General features: G+C 39.3%; 1 protein-coding gene across 2 annotated transcripts in view; it reads left to right on the forward strand.

Annotated features, from left to right (window-relative positions):
- Rasef (RAS and EF-hand domain containing) overlaps positions 1–12,371 on the forward strand; it is an 80,552-nt gene extending 68,181 nt beyond the window's left edge. For both annotated transcript variants that reach the window (XM_021160795.3, XM_021160794.3), the window contains exon 17: positions 8,956–12,371. In XM_021160795.3, coding sequence (XP_021016454.1) covers positions 8,956–9,061 — 106 coding nt within the window. In that variant the 3' untranslated portion in view covers positions 9,062–12,371. The remainder of the gene's footprint in view (positions 1–8,955) is intronic.
- The last annotated feature ends 13,506 nt before the right edge of the window (positions 12,372–25,877 follow it).

A 25,877-nucleotide genomic window follows, 5' to 3' on the forward strand; every position in this document is an offset into this window, starting at 1 on the left:
TAGCCAGAGCAATTCGACAACAAAAGGAGATCAAAGGGATACAAATTGGAAAAGATGAAGTCAAAATATCACTTTTTGCAGATGATATGATAGTATATATAAGTGACCCTAAAAATTCCACCAGAGAACTCCTAAACCTGATAAACAGCTTCGGTGAAGTAGCTGGATATAAAATTAACTCAAACAAATCAATGGCCTTTCTCTACACAAAGAATAAACAGGCCGAGAAAGAAATTAGGGAAACGACACCCTTCTCAATAGTCACAAATAATATAAAATATCTTGGCGTGACTCTAACTAAGGAAGTGAAAGATCTGTATAATAAAAACTTCAAGTCTCTGAAGAAAGAAATTAAAGAACATCTCAGAAGATGGAAAGATCTCCCATGCTCATGGATTGGCAGGATCAACATTGTAAAAATGGCTATCTTGCCAAAAGCAATCTACAGATTCAATGCAATCCCCATCAAAATTCCAACTCAATTCTTCAACGAATTACAAAGTGCAATCTGCAAATTCATCTGGAATAACAAGAAAACCTAGGATAGCAAAAACTCTCCTCAAGGATAAAAGAACCTCTGGTGGAATCACCATGCCAGACCTAAAGCTTTACTACAGAGCAATTGTGATAAAAACTGCATGGTACTGGTATAGTGACAGACAAATAGACCAATGGAATAGAACTGAAGACCCAGAAATGAACCCACACACCTACGGTCACTTGATCTTCGACAAGGGAGCTAAAAACATCCAGTGGAAGAAAGACAGCATTTTCAACAAATGGTGCTGGCACAACTGGTTGTTAACATGTAGAAGAATGCGAATCGATCCATTCCTATCTCCTTGTACTAAGGTCAAGTCTAAGTGGATCAAGGAACTTCACATAAAACCAGAGACACTGAAACTTATAGAGGAGAAAGTGGGGAAAAGCCTTGAAGATATGGGCACAGGGGAAAAATTCTTGAATAGAATAGCAATGGCTTGTGCTGTAAGATCGAGAATTGACAAGTGGGACCTCATGAAACTGCAAAGCTTCTGCAAGGCAAAAGACACCATCAATAAGACAAAGAAAACACCAACAGATTGGGAAAGGATCTTTACCTATCCTAAATCAGATAAGGGACTAATATCCAATATATATAAAGAACTCAAGAAGGTGGACTCCAGAAAGTCAAATAACCCCATTAAAAAATGGGGCTCAGAACTGAACAATGAATTCTCACCTGAAGAATACCGAATGGCAGAGAAGCACCTGAAAAAATGTTCAACATCCTTAATCATCAGGGAAATGCAAATCAAAACAACCCTGAGATTCCACCTCACACCAGTCAGAATGGCTAAGATCAAAATTTCAGGTGACAGCAGATGCTGCTGAGGATGTGGAGAAAGAGGAACACTCCTCCATTGTTGGTGGGATTGCAAGCTTGTACAACCACTCTGGAAATCAGTCTGGAGGTTCCTCAGAAAATTGGACATAGTACTACCGGAGGATCCAGCAATACCTCTCCTGGGCATATATCCAGATGATGTCCCAACTGGTAAGAAGGACACATGCTCCACTATGTTCATAGCAGCCCTATTTATAATAGCCAGAAGCTGGAAAGAACCCAGATGTCCCTCAACAGAGGAATGGATACAGAAATTATGGTACATTTACACAATGGAGTACTACTCAGCTATTAAAAAGAATGAATTTATGAAATTCCTAGCCAAATGGATGGACCTGGAGGGCATCATCTTGAGTGAGGTAACACAATCACAAAGGAACTCACACAATATGTATTCACTGATAAGTGGATATTAGCCCAAAACTTAGGCTACCCAAGATATAAGATACAATTTGCTAAACGCATGAAACTCAAGAAGAATGAAGACCAAAATGTGGACACTGTGCCCCTTCTTAGAATTGGGAACAAAACACCCATGGAAGGAGTTACAGAGACAAAATTTGGAGCTGTGACGAAAGGATGGACCATCTAGTGATTGCCATATCCAGGGATCCATCCCATAATCAGCTTCTAAATGCGGACACCATTGCATACACTAGCAAGATTTTGCTGAAAGGACCCATATATAGGTGTCTCTTGTGAGACTATGCAGGGGCCTAGCAAACACAGATGTGGATGCTCACAGTCAGCTATTGGATGTATCACAGGGCTCCCAATGGAGAAGCTAGAGAAAGTACCCAAGGAGTTAAAGGGATCTGCAACCCTATAGTTGGAACAACATGATGAATTAACCAGTACCCCGGAGCTCTTGTCTCTAGCTGCATATGTATGGAAAGATGGCCTAGTCGGCCATCAATGGAAAGAGAGGCCCATTGGACTTGCAAACTTTATATGCCCCAATATAGGGGAATGCCAGGGCCAAAAGAATGGGAATGGGTGGGTAGGGAAGTGGGGGGCGCTATGGGGGACTTTTGGGATAGCATTGGAAATGTAATTGAGGAAAATATGTAATAAAAAATATTAAAAATTAAAAAAAAAAGAGTCAGCATTGTCCTTTCACTTAGTTTCAACACTTGTGGGTGTTGTTATGATAACCAAGGCCTTTTTAATTTGGGAGCATTTCAGATTAGGATGCTTTGGATTTTTAAAATTAGGTATCCTTATCTAGTAAATATATGTAACATTCTCAAACATATAAAACGATTCTGGGCACAAGCATTCAAAGAATACGATTCTGTGCACAAGCATTCAAAGAAGAAATACAATCCATATATAGCAACAAGCTGCTGCCTACATACTGCAAGGGAATAGTAAAGTGAGCCTCAAAAGCTCAGTTTTAAAAAATGTTTTATCATCATTATCATCATTTACTATGTGTCATGCATGCATGCATAGGGGTGTGTGTGTGTGTGTGTGTGTTTGTGTGTGTGTGTGAATGTGAGTGTGAACATTGCACATGCCATGATGTACATGTGTGTAGTTGGCTCTCTCCTTTCACCTTTACCTGGATTCTGGGGATCAAACTGAAGATCTCAGGCTTGTGTGGAAGGTGTTTTTTCCTCTGTACCTATCACTGGCTGTATTATTCAGGGTTCTCTAGAGTCACAGAACTTATGGATAGTCTCTATATAGTAAAGGAATTTATTGATGATTTACAGTCTGCAGCCCAATTCCCAACAATGGTTCAGTAGTAGCTGTGAATGGAAGTCCAAGGATCTAGCAGTTACTCAGTCTCACACAGTAAGCAGGTGAAGGAACAAGAGCAAGACTCCCTTCTTCCAATGTCCTTATATTGTTTCCAACAGAAAGTGTAGCCCAGATTAAACGTGTGTTCTACCACACCTTTAATCCCGGATGACCTTCTGGAATCCATAGCCACTATCCCTCAAGATCTCCATACCAAGATCCAGATCAGAAACTTCTATCTCCAAGCCTCCAGATAAGGGTCACTGGTGATCCTTCCAATTCTGGATTGTAGTTCATTCCAAATATTGCCAAGTTGTCAACCAGGATAGCCACTACACTGGCTTTCAACATCTTTTCTTATATGGAACACTGTGTAGTCCTAGAGTTCTGATGTCATCCACACATCCCTGTTTTACTGTAGACATCTTTAGTCTGTAAAATGAAAACGAGGACTGGATATGATGGTCTCAAAGTTCTTTCCAGAGTTAGAAGTCTATATGTCTCTCTATAATAGCCTGCATTCTATTAAACAGTCTAGTAACCAGTGCTTAGCTGTCTTATGGGACCATAGTAAATCACATGATAAAGTATCTTAATCACATCCAAGCTATAGGCTAAAGTTGTTTTTATTTAGTGAAGATGGAAAGGCCATTGCTGTCTGTCAGTTCCTATGTGAGCTGCAGTGTAGTTTAGACACCACATTTTCTTACTTAGAACAACTAGTGTGCAAGGCTGGAAAAATTGTTCATTGGTTAGGAAAATTTGCTGCTCTTTCAGAGGACCTGGCTTCAGTTATTGGTATCCATATGGTGTTTAACAACTATTGATAACTCTACTTCTAGGGAATCTGATGGCCTTTTCTGGTCTCCACTGGTACCAGGCATATGGGTGAACAAACATATGCATGCAAAACACGTATTATAGAAATGTCTTTAAAAACAACTGGTGGGAAAAGACATTTTGATGGAAAGGTTATCTCAATCATGTGACAGTCAGGTCATAGCTGTTTTTGTACACTTTTAGGCTATTACAACAGGTTGACTTTTTATGAGTCACTGTCTTAGTAAGGGTTTTACTGCTGTGAACAGACACCATGACCAGGGCAAGTCTTATAAAAACAACATTTAATTGGGGCTGGCTTACAGGTTCAGAGGTTCAGTCCATTATCATCAAGGTGGGAGCATGGCAGTATCCAGGCAGGCATGGCAGGCAGAGCTGAGAGTTCTACATCTTCATCCAAAGGCTGCTAGTGGAAGACTGACTTCCAGGCAACTAGGGTGAGACTCTTAAGCCTATACCCACAGTGACACACCTATTCCTTCAAGGCCACACCTCCACAGGGTGCCACTCCATGGTCCAAGAATATACAAACCATCACATTCCACTCCCTGGCCCTCATAGACTTGTTCAAAAACATGAGTCTATGGGGCCCATACTTAAACATAGCATAATGCCAAATGTATATAGTCCAACTTTCAAAGTCCTCATAGTCTATAGCAGTCACAACAATGTTAAAAGTCCAAAGTTCAAGGGCTCTTCTGAGATTTGTCCAACTAATTAACTGTAATCCCCAAAGCAAGGCAGGAAACTAGCTGGGCAAACTCCAAACTCTGCATCTCCATGGCTGATGTCTAAGCAGCCTTCAGATCTCCACTCCCTTTTCATCTTTGTTGACTGCAACAAACTGCTTTCTCCTGGGCTGGTTCCACTCCCTGTTAGCAGCTTTCCTCAGCATGTATCCCATGGTTCTGAGTCTCCAAGGCAATTTCAATGTTACAGCTTCTTACTTCAGTGTCTGGCATTCCACTTGATCTTTTGGGCTCCTCCTAAGGGCTGGCATGACTTCTCCAGCTCTGCTCTCTGTATCACTCTAAGCTCAGGTTGATCCACTCCACTTCAGCTGCTGTTCTTGGTGATCATCCATGGTACTGACATCTCCAATACACTGGGGTGTTCCACTCCAACTAGGCTTCACCAATAGCCTCTTATAGGCTCTCTTCATGGTGCCAAGCCTCAAATCCTTTGCATGACCCCTTCAGTCCTGGGCCATCAACTACAGCTGAGGCTATGCCTTCTCCAGTGGCCTTCCATGACCTCTCACAGTGCGAAGCCTCAGCTGTTCTTCATGACCCCTTCATGCCTTCAAAACCAGTACTACCTGGGTGATGCTTACACATTACCAATTCCAGCTGCAATAAGAGGTACAACCTTGGCTATCTCTGGAACACAGCTTCTTTGTGCTCCCAGAAAATACTTCCCAGAAGATTTCACCTCAGTGATGCTGGTCTCTTCATAATCATTGCTAATTCCTTACCTCCAGCTAACCAGCATCAATTGTCCCAGTAGTTCCTTCCATTCTTAACTCTAGAGCCAGGGCCACATGGCTGAAGCTGCCGAGTTCTGCTGCTTACAGGAACTAGAACATGATCCCCTTGTACATTATCACTGGCTTTATGTTTTCTAAATCCTTCACTGCCTAAGCTTGGCTATCCTGGTTCTTGCTCTGTAGATTGACCTTGAATGCAGAGATCAGCATGCCTGTCTCATGGGATTAAAGGTGTGTACCACCATGCCTGGATCTGAATTCAGCTGGGTAGGATCTTGCCCCAAGGTCCCACTCCCTGAATCTGTTATTTCCTAGAACACAGGATTTTGCTCCATTTCACTTCCTGGTATGGCTTTAATACTCGAACCATGTATATATTATATTTTCCTTTCTAAGCTTGCTATGCTTGTTCAAACTTCTCTTTGTGAGACTTAACCAGAGAACAAACTCTCTGCTGGGCTTTTTTGAAACTTCCTTTGTCAATGCAATTAATGCAATCAATCCAAGTCTCTTCACCTTAGCTTCAGGCAGACTTTTCAGACAAGGGCAAAAAATAGCCACATTCTTCACCAAAATACCACAAAAACAGTCTTTATGCCACATACTGAAAGTCTTCTCATTCGAAATCTCTTGGGCCAGGTCAACACAGTTCAAATTACTTCCAGAAACAAAGTCCTCCAAATTCCTACTAGTATGACCCATTAAGCCCCATTTAAAGCATTCCACTGAGTTCCAAATCCAAAGTCCAAAAGTCCACATTCTTTCAAATAAAAGCATGGTCAGGCCTATCACAGCAATACCCCACTCCTGGTACCAACTTCTGTCTTAGGGATTTACTGCTGTGAACAGACACCATGACCAAGGCAAGTCTTATAAAAACAACATTAAATTGGGGCTGGCTTACAGGTTCAGAGGTTCAGTCCATTATCATCAAGGTGGGAGCATGGCAGTATCCAGAGAGACATGGCACAGGCAGAGCTGAGAGTTCTACATCTTCATCCAAAGGCTGCTAGTGGAAGACTGAGTTCCAGGCAACTGGGGCGAGAGTCTTAAGCCCACACCCACAGTGGCACACCTATTCCAACCAGGTCACACCTATTCATCAAGGCCACACCTCCACAGGGTGCCACTCCCTGGTCTAAGAATAAACAAACCGTCACAGTCACTTACTGGAGTTTTTCATTGCTAAGTTTTATTGCATTATGTCCTGTCTTCACTTCTAGTTTTATTTTCAGAGTGTCCTTAACATAGCATATACCTGCATTTTTACAGTTAGTTCCGTTTTATTACTTTAAGTCTCAGTTAATTGCTAGCTCTTTTTTTTTTAATGGATATTTTCTTTATTTACATTTTAAATGTTTTCCCCTTTTCTGGTTTCACCTCCAGAACCCCCCATCCCATTCCCCTCCATTTGCTTCTATGAGGGTGTCTCCCACCCACCCACTCCCATCTCCCTGCCCTGGCATTCCCCTGCACTGAGGTATAGAACCTTCACAGGACCAAGGGCCTCTCCTCCTATTAATGCCTGACAATGCTGTCCTCTGCTACATATAAAGCTGGGTCCATGGATCCCTCCATGGGTACTCTTTGGTTGGTGGTTTAGTTCCTGGGAGCTCTGGGCGGTCTTGTTGGTTGATATTGTTGTTCTTCCTCTATGGGGTTGCAAACCCCTTCAGCTCCTTCAGTCATTTCTCTAACTCCTCCATTGGGGCCTCATGCTTAGCCCAATGGTTGGCTGTGAGCATCCACCTCTGTATTGAAGACCAGCTTTGAATTTAACATTGTTTAATAACATTAAATATATAACTTGGAGCCTTAATATAGAGGTGCAGCTAAAAGACTAGTCATGCAGGTGGATCTTGACTTGACTTGACTTGGCTTGGCTTCCAGAGAACTGTTGATTTGATGGGCATTTTTATGTCTGCTGAAACTATCCTTAACTCTCTCCTGCTCTTGAATTGGACTGAGTGTTACAATTTCCTACTTGGAGGCAAATGTTTGTGCTCAGACTTCCTCCATCACCCAATTACTCTACATTCTTTAGTCACTGTACATGGGTTCATTTGATTTCCTGATCTTGCTTTTCAGTTGTTTTTCTCGAAGAGCTGGCCTGGACTTTGTGTGGGCTGCACATGCTTTCAACCACTGAGATACACCCTAGCCCTAGAATAATCTTTATAATGAGAACTGCACTTTCTGGTTTGGCTCTTAGTCCCCACCTTGCACTTTCTGTAAAGTATAAAGTCCAGGCTGCTCCCATGTGGCTAAAGATCTGCATGGCCTTGCTTCACCTACCTCTCTACTTGAATCCATTTTTTTGAAAATTGAATAATAAATTGTAGACACAGCAACCTTTGTGTCTAGTAATGTCCAAATTCTTTTAGGCCTTGCTTAGCCTTTGGGAATGCTGTTGCTGAATCTTGGATTCCCCTGCTGAAATGACAGCAGATGAATATCACTTCTTTTTTTTATTATTAATTTAATACTTTTAGAGAATATCATACTTGAATTCTATATTTACCTTATTTCTATCATTCCATATCCTGGATTCAACTCCTTTTATGTCTTCCTGTCACCCTTTCAAATGTATGACTCCCTTAGTTTTTTTTTTTTTTTTACACATATACTTGTACACAGGGACACACACACATGCATGCATGCACACATCTCTACTGAGCTTCCTTACTGTTGTTTATTTGTAGATATATTTAGAATTGACCACATTGGGTTGAATAAGCTATAATAGACCTTGAGATGAAGAGCTACAGGCAACCCATGGCTTCTGAGAAAAAGGAAACCTTGATTCATTTAAGAGGTTGTTTTAGTTAATTTTCTATTGCTGTGATAAAGCACCATAACAAAGGTATTTCATAGAAGGAAGAGTTTTGGGTCCAGTATCATTACAACAGAAATGTATAGCAGCAGTCAGTCAGGCATGGAGATAGGAGATGGAAACAGAGGTGAGGAAGCCCTTGGATTAGGTAGATATATCTCTTTAGGTATATCTAAAACGATAAATCTTAAACAGGAACCAGAGAGCAAACATGAAATGGTACCTAGGTTTTGAAACCTCAAAGTCTGCTCTGAGTGATATCCTCCAGCAAGGTCAAATCTCTGTTCAATCCCCAGTCTACCAACTAGGAACCAACTCTTCAAATGCTTGAGAATATGGGGGACATTTAATTAGAACAGTCACAGAAGTTCTTCCATTGTCAGCTTCCCCTAGAAGCACCTTGGTTCCTACAAGACATTGTACATGAGTATTAGATATATATTTATGACCATGCAATTATTTATCTCAGTATCTATCTCTTCCTCGGAGCTTTGAAGCTGACAGCCTATTATTTCAGCACAGATGGAACATAGTTTTATGATAGAATGACCAAGGCTTTGCATTTGGAAACTGTGTCAGTTTTCTATTGGCACTGTAATTAATTTCCACAGGTAAGTAAACAAGTAGCTTCCTTTTGATGTAATTGTTTTCTCCATTTCCCAGGGAAGTGAAGAAAAGGACAGAGGATGACGACAGCAGATCTATCACCAGTCTGGCTGGGTCTACTTCTAAAAAGTCACTGCAGATGAAGAACTGTTGCAATGGCTAAAGCCCAGCTGTTCTATGTTCACAAAGTCCTTGCTTCCAGATTACTGATTGTGGGACCCTGGCTCTCCATGAAGCAGTGCATAATATGACACTGGGATCTGAGGAATCACAGCCTGGCTAATTGCACTGCTCTTTCCCATTCTCAGCAACCTGAAGCTTGCTTTGTTCTATCTCAGTGAGCTATTTGGGATGGCTGGCCCTATAGATCACTAAGAGAAAATGTGTTAATGTTTTTAATATGATATGGTAAAATAAAATAACATTTCTCAGATCAAAGCTATTGAGAAACCACTTATAAAACTGCTTTATGAGAAAACCTGTAGTTTGTAGTTATCCTGTGACAGTGTTTACTTAAAATTTTGGACAAAAGAGTATAATACTTTATTTGTATTATGGAAGTCAGTGGTTTAAAACAGAGAATTAGGCAACTGGCAGTTTATTATATATCACAGTTTTAAACCATGGTTGGTGTAAGGTAGCATGAATGGTTTCATTTGGCACCTCAGCTTTGCTCTTACCTAGCCTGATACCATGGTGCCTATCCAGACCACATTACAGTGTTCCCTTCTGGAAAACAAGGAAGTTGTTCTCTAGGGCCTTTCAGATTCTGTAGCATCTTAAGAAGGGGGAAGGGTGCAGTGTTCCACAGTCATGAAGGACCACTGTGAAGTCTACCTTTTGATATTGAGGAATTGGGTTTTGATATTGAGGAATTTCTGAAGGAAGAATAGAAATTGTTTGAGAAAACAGAAATATTTTAGACTCTAGTGAAAATAAAAACCACTCTTCATGAAAAAAGAAGGTAAGCTTGAGAAATGTATGTAACAAAAAATACAAGAGAACTTGTGAAGTCTGTAGCTTAAATCACTAAGTGAAAATTTTAGTAAAGATGTGTATAATACATATTACTGAAAGAACTATGCCACCAACATGTATCTCACATAGTGACTGCCAGAGGCTGTGGGAAGAAGGGAGTTGGCACTAATGGTCAGGGGTCATGTGCCTTCTTAGGAGGATGGTCACAGTCTCATGGAATCAGCCTGGCAGTAGTCGTGATAAAAGCCACCAAACTCAGTATTTGAAAAGGATAAGTGTTATGAATGTGAATTGTGTTTCATGGAAAATATAATGGTAACTGAAGTAACAATACTTTGCCAAATGAATATATTATTGCTATTTCACACTGTCCTGTGGTTTAACATGTTATCTGTAGAATAATGACAGTCTGTCAGTGCCTAACTTCAAACATTAACTTCCTCCTTGATGAACAATGTAAGATTGTTATTAAGCATAGCTTTGGAATGTGCTGCATTTAAAAGAGGACCAGTCTTTAAAACTTTGAGTCTGTCCTTTAGATAGTGACTAAAGGACACTATCCTTACTAGTGTGACTGCTCCTCACTGGTTTTGTTTTTCTCCTGGAACCTGCAGTGCCTCCTGACCAAAATGTCTTCCAAGAGCCAGAAGTTTCACTATCTGACTCAGGATGGGCCGACAAAAACATGTTTCTAGTGGCATGAACCATTTAGATTATTCTTAGTAAGAGACTCAGATACCTTGGTTCATATAGATCTAGGCTTTGAATAGCTTACCCAGAACATAAATAATCACTGTTACTTATGTAAGTTGTATAGTATATGTTCAAGAATTCTTTTTGTTGAGCTAAAATAGTTGCTTGGGTTAGTGAGGTGTCTCAGGAAGTACAAGTACTTGTTGCACAAGCTTGCCAACTCCAGATTGGTGCCTGACCCCACAGTGGAAGAGCAGAACTGACTCCTGAAAGTGGTTCTCTAACCTTCATATGTGTGTTCTAGTGAAAAAATGATATGTCCACACACATAGAGTAGTAGATATTTTTTAATAACCCTTTCTTTAAACAAACCCTTCTGTACTTTTATGTTTGTCATTAAACTTTAAATTGTTTGAGCTTCATTATATTTTTTTAATAGATGGGAATTGACTAGATACATTTATACACAAAAGTCACATACCTTATCCGTATGGAAATACTCTAGGGTCTTAACAAGAAAATTGAGTCTTCAGTAACTACATATGAATTGCTATTTTGTGGTTAATGGTTTCTAGCTTCAGCTGAAAGGTTACTGATTAAAAAGAATACATTGATTGTGAGAAATGGCCAGAGAAATTGACACAGGTTGAGGTGGTGGTCATTTTGTAATATATGTCACAGTTAGAAGTTTGCCATTAGTCTCACCTTCAGGAGTGGGTTTCCAAGACAAGGCTGAGTCTTATACATTGATGGATTGCACTCACCAAACAGACTCTGTTAGCATGTGGCTAGCCTGCTCTCTTTATTTATTTTCCCCAAAGTCCTTTTGTCTTCTATTCTCTGTAACCAAGGGTGTATTATTAATGCAGATGTTCTGCCTGGGGTTTTGCCTCTAGTTGAGGGGCCAGAACAGCTGTGTTTACCAGAAAGTTGTCTAGGTGACGTGACCAAAAAGCTGACATACTTAGTTGTCTGAATATAAAATATTCAAATTAAAGACTACTATCTCTACGTAACAAACTTGTTTAAGGAAAAGCTAATTCAAACTATTTTTATCTGATTTGTTGGGAGACTGTTTTGATTTCTCGAAAGTGTTCTCAAATATAAATTATATTTTAAGTAAAGACAAAATGTTTTCAGCTTAAGCTTACTTATATATATTCACACATTTCTCACAAATAATGTATTTTGTATTCATTTTTCCTTAGACAACTTTTAAAAACCCAACGATGCTATATCTTCCTTTTAAATACTCTCTAGCACATTGGATAATGTATTAATTATGAAAAATAATGTTGGAGAGGCAGGCATTTTTTTCACTGTTAACTTCTAGGCCTGTTAATTTTTATAATTTATTTTTCTTCTTGCTGCTTTATACAATGTTATATAACATTTAACTATTTAATACTAAGTGTGATTTGAATAAATAAAACTGTCCTTCCTCCTCTAAAGTTAAAATTGAGGTTAAGGGTAAAGGCTTATTTTCATATTTATATAGTGGTTAGACTCAGAATATTGTTTTTGTAGGTTTTTGTTGTATATATGTATAAGAAATTCAGTGTGTATATGACAGGTAGGCAACTGGGAACTGAGTCACTGTTATGTATATGATTTGGGTTTATATGTTTTACATTTTTCACACTTTAAGCTGTATTTCATCCTACTGTTTATATCTTTTCAAACAATTGAAATACCATAAAATATAAATGCATAACAATGAAACTATTCCAAGGAACTACAGAATCTGTGCCTTAAAAAATACAATAAAGTGCTCTTCTTTTGGCCCCTGGGCAGTTTCTTGAGCTTTTCTGTGGGTGTTGTGAAGCTGCTGATTCCACAGTGTCTGCAGGAGACAGTGTTCCTTCAGCACTTGTGTTTTCTGGTCATGCCATTCTAGCAGTGGGAGAAAAGGATGAATGAATGTGTTCATTAGGTACCTCAGCACAGGGCAGCAGGGAGAGCATTGAGGAAACTGGAAGACCAATAGTAGCACTTGGTCTTTTTAATAACTTTTTAAAATAACATTGCTAGATATGATATAGCCATTCTTAGCTTTTATTCCCTTCTTTTTACCAGTACCCCCAGAACTGTGTCTCTAGTTGCATATGTAGCAGAGGATGGCCTAGGCAGCCATCAATGGGAGGAAAGGCCTTTGGTCTTGCAAAGATCATATGCCCCAGAACAGGGGAATGCCAGGGCCAGGAAGTGGGAGTGTGTGGGTTGGGGAGCAGGGTGGAGGGATGGTGTAGGGGACTTTCAGGATAGCAATTGAAATGTAAGTGAAGAAAATATCTAATAAAAAATTAAAAAAAGAATTTCATATATTGCACTGTACTTACATTTCAGCTTCATCTCTCTTCTTTTCCCATGTCCTTTCCGCTTCATGACAACTTTTATGAATTCTTTTACTGTAATTATATTTACACACACACACACATACACACACACACACTCTCACACTCACACTGCTGCTGAATCTGTGCACTATTGCTTCTCTGTACACACATTTTTAGGGATGAACAGTCGATATTGGCTAACCTTTCAGGATACTTATTCCTTAAAAAACAACATGTCATAATGGCCACAGTTATGGGCTCTGCAGTCAGCTTGCTTGGCCTCATACTCTAGTAGAGTAACTGAGCAAGGAACAGGGCATCTAAATGCCAGAGGTTGTTTGTTTGCTTGCTTGTTTGTTTGTTTTTATCAGTGAAATATGCATGACAGCAGACACTTCTCATGGAGTTTTCATGAGAACTAAGTGAATTCATGTCTGTAATGGTTTGGAATTGTCCCTGGTGCATTTATCGCCCTCAGTTTAAAACTTTAAGCATCATTTCTTATTCTGATTTAGGACAAGAGGTTCTGCAGCAGCAAATAATTAAACTTGTAAGTTTTCTGGATAGCTTAAGAAATGAAGCATAGAGCCGGGCGTGGTGGTGCACGCCTTTAATCCCAGCACTCGGGAGGCAGAGGCAGGCGGATTTCTGAGTTCGAGGCCAGCCTGGTCTACAGAGTGAGTTCCAGGACAGCCAGGGCTATACAGAGAAACCCTGTCTCAACCCCCCCCCCACCAAAAAAAAAAGAAGCATACAGGAGAATATCTCTTCTATAATTGATTGTCTCTGGCATGCATTCTTGTTGTTTCAAATGACTCAAATTTGGGGTATTGTGTACTCTAGGATATGATATAAGAAGGAGTTGATGAGGAGGAGATGATTAGAGGAAAGTGAAGGTTTGAAAATCAGAAAAGGATCAAGACTGAGGTCAGATTGTCACTAACCAGTGACTGGTAGAACCAGTAGTGAAGGGATGAAAAAAAAATGAGGGCGCTTTAGCTGAGACCTCAAATCTGTAAGTCAGTAAAAGCGCTGGTACATGATGGGCTTTACTAAGTAGAAAGTAGCCTTTATGTTTATACTACATGAGATATTCAAAATTCCACCAAGGAGTAAATTCTCAGGGACGTATGCCATTCACAAGCTTTGAAATAATAATTTCCATTTCTGAATTTTATTTTAAGCTATATTTTCCTATCTGAAAAATAAAAAGGGAGTAATAAATAATTGTGATTTCAGGGTAAAAATCTTTCATGGGCAAAATTCTAGGAATACCATCTTTTAATTTTCTGCAGAACTTTTCTTTTATGTGTTAGTTTTTTTTTAATTTGTTTCATAATTTTCTAAAGAGTGATAATATAAGTAAAAGTCTTTTAACTGTGACTACTCTGACAGTCCATTAGCCTCATTGAGAGGGAAAAAAATGGACAGAAGACCTTTCTGTTTTAAAATATCACATTTGAGCTTCATATTGTAGAAAGGAATCTATATGTCCCTAATGATGAGCCTGTTCTGAGTTACCTTTTAACAAGTGAAGAAGAGTGAAGGACTTACCGCCATTGTTATCTGTGAAACTTCCGCTACTCAGAGAGAAACAATAATGAGGAAAAGTACAAAGGTTATTGAGGGAAGCCCCATGGATCTGAGAGCAGAATGACTACCCATCCAAAGGAAAGGATCAGACTCTAAAGTGTCTGGCTGCCTTTCCATATTGTTGCTTCTCTGAATAAAGGTGAGATGGAAGACAGGTCTTTAGGATGTTAGTCTTCTGCCTTCTCAAACTGATCATTCTTTGAGTAGAGCAAAAATTAAGGACTAAATATCTCTTTCTGTTTACTGGATCCATAGAGAGATATACAAACATATAAACATACAAAGGAGATTTATGACATTGCCTCATGGCTTGTTTTAAGTAGTTCAACAATGGCTGTCTACCAACAGAAATTTTCATTATCCAGTCCTTGTTCTGTCTGTGAGGTGGATCTCTCAGCTAGTCTTCAATTTATGCTGGAATTCTGAGGAAGTAGGATTTAATGCTGGTGAGAGAATGGAGTTGTTAACAAGAGGGAGAAAAAGCAAGCAAAAAGTAGAAATTTTCTCCTCCTATATCCTTAATATAGACCTTTCTGCCACAGGAAGATGGAGCCTAAATTAAAGGTGGATCAATTTTCCACCTAAAAATATTTGGATCAAAGGTGGATTGCTCTTCCTACCTCAAAATATTTGGATTAAAGGTGCAATTTTCCACCTCAAAAGATCTAAATTAAAATTGAGTCTTTCCACTTCAAGTGATTTAATTAAGAAAATATCCTTCACAGTTAAACCTAGCCACTTGGGTTTTAGTTTATTCCAGATGTTAGCCATCACTTGAATATATTTCTAAATGTAACTTACTCAACTTGTATAATGTTAACTGTATGTATGTTTTCACTGCTATTAGGCATTGGATAATAAATTGCTATGTTATTCCCTAAAGAAGGAAATTTCCTTCTAACTTAAGCATTAATTACTGCCTGTAGTACTTTGTGTAGTGTTAAGGTATTGTGGAGTTCCCTCTGTCCAGTTTTTCATGTCTACTGGTGATGTTCTTGTTCAGCTTACATTTTAGGCAGTTACATTGGTGATACTTATAGGTGTAGCTTCTGATATCACAAAGAGACAAAGTCTCACAGCAAACAACCTGATCCTTTCTGGCTCTTTCAATTTTTCCCCACTCCTCTGTAATATTCCCTGAGCCTAAAGTATGGGAGTATTTATAGATGTATCTACTAGGACTGGGCTCTGCAACTCTGCATTTTGATGGTTTGTGCTATTCTTCAGTGGTATCTATCTGTTGAAAAGTGGTGCAGTGTGGATACATTGGGAATAGTGACAAATACTTAGAATGTAGTTAGGGATTATGCTGGTTTAGTTAATTAATACTTGTAGCTTTTCTAATATCTATGACTTCAATAACACTGAGTAGTTAATTAAGTACCAGTACCAGGCATGGCTTCCTGATTGTGGGACATGTATTTCTTAATCACTGTTCTATTGCTGTGAAATGACACTCTCAAGCACTAACTACAATTCTTATAAAACAATTTATTTGAGACTTGGTTACACAGTCAGAGGTTTAACCCATTGTCATCATGGTGGGAAACATGGTGAAACACAGGCAGACATGATGCTGGGGAAGTCATTGAGACTCCTTTTTTTTTTTTGGTTAATTATTTACATATCAAATGTTATCCTCCTACCTGGTTTCCCCTCTGTAAACCCGCTATTGCATCCCCTTCACCCTGCTTCTATGAGGGTGCTCCCACAACCCCCATCTCCCAGTATTCACCTACCCTGGGGCATTGAGCCTCTACAAAACCAAGGTCCTTCACTCCCACTGATGTCAGATAATGCCATCCTCTTCTACATATGCAGTTGGAGCCATAGGTGTCTCCATGTGTACTCTTTGGTTGGTGGTTTAGCCCCTGGGAGCTCTGGGGAGGGGGGTTGTCTGGTTGGTTGATATTGTTGTTCTTTCTATGAGGTTGCACACCCCTTCAGCTCCTTCCATCCTTTCTCTAACTCCTCCATTGGGGTCCACATGCTCAGTCTGATGGTTGGCTTCAAGCATCCACATCTGTATTTGCCAGGCTCTGTGAGAGCCTCTCAGGGGACAGCTATACCAGGCTCCTGTCAGCAAGCACTTATTGGCATCAGCAATAGTGTCTGGGTTTGGTGTCTGCAGATGGGATAGATTCCTAGGTGAGGCAGTCTCTGGATTGCCTTTCCTTCAGTCTCTGTTCCACTCTGTCCCTGCATTTCCATTAGACAGGAGAATTTTGGGGGTAATATTTTTGAGATGGATGTGTGGCCTCATCCCTCAACAGGGAGCCATGCCTATCCTCTGTATATGGTCTCTACATGGTCTCTCTCCCCTTTGTTGGGTATTTCAGCTAATGTCATTCCTGTTGGGTACTGGGAACCTCTTGCTTTCCTGGCATCTGGGACTGTCAGGTGGCTACTCCAATTTCCCCATCCCCTCTGGCTAACCACCTCCATTCAATTTCTGGATCCTGTATATTTCTCCTCCATTTCCTCACAAACCTGATCCTGCCCCCTTTTGCATCACCCTTCTTTCCCTCCCTGGTTCCTCCCTCCTTTTTCTCCCATGATTATTTTGTTCCCCTTTCTAAGTAGAACTGAAGCATCCACACTTTGATCTTCCTTCTTCTTGAGCTTCAGATGGTCTGTGAGTTGTATGGTGGGTTTCTGAGCTTTTTTCCTGATATCCATTGATCAGTGAGTACATAACATGTTCATTCTTTTGTGACTGGGTTATCTCATTGAGGATGATATTTTAAGTTCCATCCATTTTCCTAAGAATTTCATGAAGTCATTGTTTTTAATAGCTGAGTAGTACTCCATTGTGTAAATGTACCACATTTTCTGTATCCAGTCCTCTGTTGAAGGACATCTGGGTTGTTTCCAGCTTCTGACTAGTGTAAATAAGGCTGCTATGAACATAGTGGAGCATGTGTCCTTATTACATGTTGGATCATCTTCTGGGTATATGCCCAGGAGTCGGATAGCTGAGTCCTCAGGTAGTACTATGCCAAGGGACTCCGGTGGAGCCAGCTTGAGGCAGTAATGCCAAAAAGCTGCTCATGAGAAATGAATTCCTAGGACTCTTCTCCTGGAGGTCTGACGAAAGTCAACCCTCCAGTTTGGATCAGTTTGACAGGTGTAAAGCCTGGAAGCTGTTCTTGAGGATCAGAGTTCCATGGTAATTCCCCTCCCGGAGATTTGGCATTTTCTCCTGAACCCATAATAATCAAATTCCCACCGCATTAGTCTAATGTATAGACTCACGTGCACTTTATTAAGCATTACCTTATAGTAAATGCCTTTTAAGATTTTATTCTAACATAGCTAAAGCCTTTTCCCAGTGTTCTTAGATTCCAGATAGCAGCAAAGAGTTTAACCTATTCAGTAACTAATTTAGCTCTACCATAAAACAATAAAAGCACTAGCCATTATCTCAGTTATCTGCAAAAAGAGACTAAAAGTCTCACTGAGATAGAAATATTTACTATAAACTACATTCCACACCAGAGCAAGTTGATATACTATCCTGATAATGGGAATTCTCCAAACTAGATAAAATTTAACAAGGCCTAGAGAATTTCCGGGTCAGTGACACTACATTACCCGAAGCCTCAAAGAGTTAAACCCCCTGGAGCAATTAACAAAGTGTAAAACTCTTGCCTGGCCAGGGCTGAAGCAGGCGCTAATCTCTAAGTAAACATAGTCCTTTTAAAGTCACTCCTCTTGCATCTGGAGGGTTACTTATCTCTAACCTAAACATTTATATGGTTCCTGCAAATTCTTTTTGTAGTCACTCCTCTTGCACCTGGGAAACTTCAATGTACCGTATCTGTTATGTTTTACAATTTATGATATTCGCTGTAATATAATAGTCTCATGTTTTACCAGAAAATTACATTCAGATTCAACACCTCTCTTGTGTGCTTGATTCTGTCTGTCGCCATCTGACTCTTTGCCTGTCTGCTCGAGAGACTCATTCTTATGCAGGCACAGGAAAAAGAAGGTCTGCGGCAGTACTATGTGCAATTTTCTGAGGAACCACTAGACTGTTTTCCTAAGTGGTTGTATCAGCTTGTAATTCCACCAGCCATTGAGTGGCATTCCTCATTCTTCATATCCTGGCCACCATCTGCTGTTACCTGGGTTTTTGATCTCAAGGTCATTTTGATTTGCATTTCCCTAATAACTAAGGATGTTGGACATTTTTCTTCTCAGCCATTTGAGATTCCTCATTTGAGAACTCTGTGTTTAGCTCTGTACCAAGTTTTTAATAGAGTTATTTGTTTCTCTGGAGTTTAATTTCTTGAATTCTTTGTATATATTGGATATTAGCCCACTATTAGATATAGGATTGGTAAAGATCTTTTCCCAATATGTGGGTTGCCTTTTTGTCTTATTGACAGTGTCCTTTGTCTTTAAGAAGCTTTTCAATTTTTTGAGATCCCATTTGTCTATAGTTATCTTAGGGCTTGAACCATTGGTGTTATGTTCAGGAAATTTACCCCTGTGCAAATGTGTTCAAGGCTCTTTCCCACTTTCTCTCCTATTAGATTGATTGTATCTGGTTTTATGTGGAGGTTGGAGTTGAGCTTTGTACAAGGAGATGAGGATGGATCAATGGTCTATCCCCAAGAGGGGCTAATTCTCCCGTTCTGGGCAGGCGTTATTTATGTATAGTTCTTTGCATGACAGTGCAATTCTGTGAAATTTTCCCCTTTTGTCTTACCATAACTATTGTCATTGCTCAGGTATACAGGCAGCCATTTCTAGGATGCTCAATCTTAAAAGACTGTCTGCTTCTCTGGCTCTTACAATCTTTCTCCTCCCTCTTCTATGATATTCCCTGAGTCTCAGATGCAAGAGTTCTAGGCTGGGCTAAATAGAACCTGTGACTAACTGTATCTTTTTGTTCATATACTTCATGACCTTCGGGGGTTGGACTTCTTAATATCTTCCCATCAACTTTATTTTCTTGTACATTTTCTAGCTTTCTGCCAAAGCCATGATAGGGATAAAGATCTTTTTGGGGAGAGTTTCATGAATGTGATTTTAGTGACAAAATAAATTACTAAATATGTTTTTCTAATTACTCAAGAAAGAGATATTTAACTCTTTTGATAAAATCCAGTAAAGAGCATGGTTTCTAGGTTCATGACCTAGCTTCTGCCTGCCCATTGACTGACAATTGAATCAGTGAAAATTTATTGAGCTCTAATGTTTCCTAAGTTTTAATGGTATAAACAGCACTTGAATCTAAAAACCTGTCACTTTAGTTTCCTGACATTTCAAAGAAATCAGGAAAATATTGAGGAAGAAAATAAAAAAAAAATCTTTATAATTTATTTAAACTAAAGGGATAAAGATGTCAAAGTGCATTCCTCACATGCCTATGACTGTCATGCAATTTATCAAAAATGTAGGGGATAGACCTTGATCTCATCTGTCTTCAGTTTATAACCCTTAACTTAGAATCTGCTTCTGTTTGAAAGCATTTTCTCCTCACATAGGGTTACAGATGAGTACAGGATGAACCCTGTCTTCTCTGCCTTCACATTGGGGTTGGATCTCTTCCTTAAGCTCAAACTCCTGCTTGTCTCCACACATGCATGTTAATTATTCAAGTAGTATCAGTTTACCTAACCTATTCCACATCCCTTAAAGACTAAAGAACAGTAAATAGTGTTGCCAGAGTTTCTACAGTCAAAGTCTGGACCTGTCCAGATATAATAAGCTAGTGCTTGGAACCTGTCTTCAATAAGATAATGAAAATAACAAGTAATAGTGAATATCTAAGAAAGGAAATGTATTTCTCATGTCGGTATTGGGAAGAGTAATGAATAAAATAGTCCAGTGATCCATCACCCCCTCCCCAACCTACACGTATCCATTTTGGAGACGTTTATCCATTTTGAGATGTTTAGGTTTAAATGGATTATCAGTAGTATGTATAACCAAGCAGTCCTGTCAAGGCCTGATTCTGTTCGTTATTTGACAGAGAAACCCATGGTTGTCTCCAGTGTGCTGTGCAAAGTGGTCTGAGAAGGCATCAGTACTGCATTGAAGGCCAGCTTCAACATTACTGATTAAACCAAGGAGGGCTGAGTGTGCAGTTGGTGGTTAGTTACTCACAGACTTCTTCTTAGGGAACAAAGGTTAATTCTCTGGGGCCAGCAAGAAAGGGGAAACACACACACACACACACACACACTGGATGAAGCAAGTTCTGACAAACGCCCAACAACTTCATATACATGCATACATACATACATACATACATAAATACATACATACATACATACGAATGGACAAACATATTCATATTCACACATCAAGTAGATGGAGCAGAGCTTCAACAAGCAGGATCCAATAACTTAATTTCTTCCCTTAGGCCTTTTATACCCCCCTAAAACAAAGTTTTCTACATAAGAAAAATATTACATCATAGCTAGAAGTTATATATTCTCTAAAAAACTATCACCAAAAATATTCTTCATAAATAGATTAAATCAGGAAATTACAAGATTATTGACTATATTTTTTTCTATTGAACCTTATATCTTACTAAACATTTTCTTTTGTTTTTATATTTTTTATTACGTATTTTACTCAATTATATTTCCAATGCTATCCCAAAAGTCCCCATCCCCCCCCACTTCCCTACCCACCCATTCCCATTCTTTTGGCCCTGGCATTCCCCTGTATTGGGGCATATAAAGTTTGCAAGTCCAATGGGCCTCTCTTTCCAGTGATGGCCGACTAGGCCATCTTTCTATACATATGCAGCTAGAGACAAGAGCTCTGGGGTACTGGTTAGTTCATCATGTTGTTCCCCCTATAGGGTTACATATCCCTTTAACTCCTTGGGTACTTTCTCTAGCTTCTCCATTGGGAGCCCTGTGATCCATCCAATAGCTGACTGTGAGCATCCATTTCTGTGTTTGCTAGGCCCCGGCATAGTCTCACAAGAGACAGCTATATCTGGGTCCTTTCAGCAAAATCTTGCTAGTGTATGTAATGGTGTCAGCGTTTGGAAGCTGATTATGGGATGGATCCCTGGATATGGCAGTCTCTAGATGGTCCATCCTTTCATCACAGCTCCAAACTTTGTCTATGTAACTCCTTCCATGGGTGTTTTGTTCCCAATTCTAAGAAGGGGCATAGTGTCCACACTTTGATCTTCATTCTTCTTGAGTTTAAAAAATTGTATCTTATGTCTTGGGTATCCTAAGTTTTGAGCTAATATCCACTTATCAGTGAATACATATTGTGTGAGTTCCTTTGTTTTAAGAAATTGTATCTTATATCTTGGGTAGCCTAAGTTTTGGGCTAATATCCACTTATCAGTGAATACGTATTGTGTGAGTTCCTTTGTGATTGTGTTACCTCACTCAAGATGATGTCCTCCAGGTCCATCCATTTGCCTAGGAATTTCATAAATTCATTCTTTTTAATAGCTGAGTAGTAATCCATTGTGTAAATGTACCATAATTTCTGTATCCATTCCTCTGTTGAGGGACATCTGGGTTCTTTCCAGCTTCTGGCTATTATAAATAGGGCTGCTATGAACATAGTGGAGCATGTGTCCTTCTTACCGGTTGGGACATCTTCTGGATAGATGCCCAGGAGAGGTATTGCTGGATCCTCCGGTAGTACTATGTCCAATTTTCTGAGGAACCGCCAGACTGATTTCCAGAGTGGTTGTACAAGCTTGCAATCCCACCAACAATGGAGGAGTGTTCCTCTTTCTCCACATCCTCGGCAGCATCTGCTGTCACCTGAATTTTTGATCTTAGCCATTCTGACTGGTGTGAGGTGGAATCTCAGGGTTGTTTTGATTTGCATTTCCCTGATGATTAAGGATGTTGAACATTTTTTCAGGTGCTTCTCAGCCATTCGGTATTCCTCAGGTGAGAATTCTTTGTTCAGTTCTAAACCCCATTTTTTAATGGGGTTATTTGATTTTCTGGAGTCCACCTTCTTGAGTTCTTTATATATATTGGATATTAGTCCCTTATCTGATTTAGGATAGGTAAAGATCCTTTCCCAATCTGTTGGCGGTTTTTTTGTCTTATTGATGGTGTCTTTTGCTTTGCAGAAGCTTTGCAGTTTCATGAGGTCTCACTTGTCAATTCTCGATCTTACAGCACAAGTCATTGCTGTTCTATTCAAGAATTTTTCCCCTGTGCCCATATCTTCAAGGATTTTCCCCACTTTCTCCTCTACAAGTTTCAGTGTCTCTGGTTTTATATGAAGTTCCTTGATCCACTTAGACTTGACCTTATTACAAGGAGATAGGAATGGATCGATTCGCATTCTTCTACATGATAACAACCAGTTGTACCAACAACATTTGTTGAAACTGCTGTCTTTCTTCCACTGGATGGTTTTATCTCCCTTGTCGAAGATCAACTGACTGTAGGTGTGTGGGTTCATTTCTGGGTCTTCAATCCTATTCCATTGTTCTACTTGTCTGTCACTATACCAGTATCACGCAGTTTTTATCACAATTGCTCTGTAGTAAAGCATTAGGTTCAGCATGGTGATTCCACCAGAGGTTCTTTTATCCTTGAGAAGAGTTTTTGCTATCCTAGGTTTTTTGTTATTCCAGATGAAATTTCAGATTGCACTTTCTAATTTGTTGAAGAATTGAGTTGGAATTTTGATGGGGATTGCATTGAATCTGTAGATTGCTTTTGGCAAGATAGCCAATTTTACAATGTTGATCCTGCCAATCCATGAGCATGGGAGATCTTTCCATCTTCTGAGATCTTCTATAATTTCTTTCTTCAAAGACTTGAAATTTTTATTATACAGATCTTTCACTTCCTTAGTTAGAGTCATGCCAAGATATTTTATATTATTTGTGACTATTGAGAAGTGTGTTGTTTCCCTAATTTCTTTCTCAGCCTGTTTCTTCTTGGTGTAGATAAAGGCCATTGACTTGTTTGAGTTAATTTTATATCCAGCTACTTCACCGAAGCTGTTTATCAGGTTTAGGAGATCTCTGGTGGAATTTTTAGGGTCACTTATATATACTATCACATCATCTGCAAAAAGTGATATTTTGACTTCATCTTTTCCAATTTGTATCCCTTTGATCACCTTTTGTTGTCGAATTGCTCTGGCTAGGACTTCAAGTACGATATTGAATAGGTATGGAGAAAGTGGAGAGCCTTATCTAGTCCCTAATTTTAGAGGGATTGCTTCAAGCTTCTCACCATTTATTTTGATCTTGGCTACTGGTTTGCTGTAGATTGTTTTTATAATGTTTAGGTATGGGCCTTAAATTCCTGATCTTTCCAAGACTTTTATCATGATTGGGTGTTGGATCTTGTCAAATGAACGTTTTTCGCATCTAACGAGATGATCATGTGGTTTTTGTCTTTGAGTTTGTTTATATACTAGATTACGTTGATGGATTTCCATATAATGAACCATCCCTGCATCCCTGGGATGAAACCTACTTGGTCAGGATGGATGATTGTTTTGATGTGTTCTTGGATTTGGTTAGCAAGAACTTTATTGAGAATTTTTGCATCAATATTCATAATGGATATTGGTCTGAAGTTTTCTATCTTTGTTGGGTCTTTTTGTGGTTTAGGTATCAGAGTAATTCTGGCTTCATAGAATGAGTTGGGTAGAGTACCTTATGTTTCTATTTTGTGGAATAGTTTGAGAAGAACTGGGATTAGATCTTCTTTGAAAGTCTGACTGAACTCAGCACTAAACCCATCTGGTCCTGGGCTTTTTTTTGGTTGGGAAACTATTAATGACTGCTTCTATTTCTTTGGGTGATATAGGGCTGTTTAGATCATTAACCTGATCTTGATTCAATTTTGGTACCTGGTATCTGTCTAGAAACTTCTCCATTTCATCCAGGTTCTCCAGTTTTGATGGGTGTAGCCTTTTGTAGAAGCATCTGATGGTGTTTTGGATGTCTTCGGGATCTCTTGTTATGTCGCCTTTTTCATTTCTGATTTTGTTAATGAGAATACTTTCCATGTGCCCTCTAGTGAGTCTGGCTAAGGGTTTATCTATCTTTTTGATTTTCTCAAAAACCAGCTCCTTGATTGGTTGATTCTTTGAATAGTTCTTCTTGTTTCCTCTTGGTTGATTTCGCCCCTGAGTTTGATTATTTCCTGCCATCTACTCCTCTTGGGTGAATTTGCTTCCTTTTGTTCTAGAGATTTTAGGTGTGTTGTCAAGCTACTAGTGTGTGCTCTTTCTAGTTTGTTTTTGGAGGCATTCAGAGCTATGAGTTTCCCTCTTAGCAATGCTTTCATTGCATCCCATAAGTTTGGGTATTTTGTGGCTTCATTTTCATTGAACTCTAAAAAGTCCTTAATTTCTTTGTTTATTCTTTCCTTGACCAAGGTATCATTGAGAAGAGTGTTGTTCAGTTTCCACGTGAATGTTGGCTTTTTATTATTTATTTTGTTATTGAAGATCAGCCTTAGTCCATGGTGATCTGATAGGATGCATGGGACAATTTCAATATTTTTGTATCTGTTGAGGCCTGTTTTGTGACCAATTATGTGGTCAATTTTGGAGAAGGTACCATGAGGTGCTGAGAAGAAGATATATCCTTTTGTTTTAGGATAGAATGTTCTGTAGATATCTGCCAGATCCATTTGATTCATAACTTCTGTTAGTTTCACTGTGTCCCTGTTTAGTTTCTGTTTCTATGATCTGTCCATTGGTGAAAGTGGTGTGTTGAAGTCTCCCACTATTATTGTATGAGATGCAATGTGTGCTTTGAGCTTTACTAAAGTTTCTATAATGAATGTGGTTGCCCTTGTATTTGGAGCATAGATATTCAGAATTGAGAGTTCCTCTTGGAGGATTTTTACATTTGATGAGTATGAAGTGGCCCTCCTTGTCTTTTTTGATGACTCTTGGTTGGAAGTCGATTTTATTAGATATTAGAATGGCTACTCCAGCTTGTTTCTTCAGACCATTTGCTTGGAAAAATTGTTTTCCAGCCTTTCATTCTGAGGTAGTGTCTATCTTTTTCTCTGAAATGAGTTTCCTCAAAAGCAGCAAAATGTTGGGTCTTGTTTGTGTAGCCAGTCTGTTAGTCTATGTCTTTTTATTGTGGAGTTGAGTCCATTGATATTAAGAGATATTAAGGGAAAGAAATTGTTGCTTCCTATTATTTTTGTTGTTAAAGTTGGCATTCTGTTCTTGTGGCTGTCATCTTTTAGGTTTGTTGAGGGATTACCTTCTTGCTTTTTCTAGGACCTGGTTTCCATCTTTGTATTGGGTTTTTTTTTTTTTTTCTGTTATTATACTTTGAAGGGCTGGATTCGGGGAAAGATAATGTGTGAATTTGGTTTTGTCATGGAATACTTTGGTTTCTCCATATATGGTAATTGAGAGTTTGGCTGG

This window comes from Mus caroli, unplaced genomic scaffold, assembly GCF_978045245.1.
Source record: "Mus caroli unplaced genomic scaffold, Mus_caroli_1 scaffold_6, whole genome shotgun sequence".
Taxonomy (NCBI): Eukaryota; Metazoa; Chordata; class Mammalia; order Rodentia; family Muridae; genus Mus; species Mus caroli.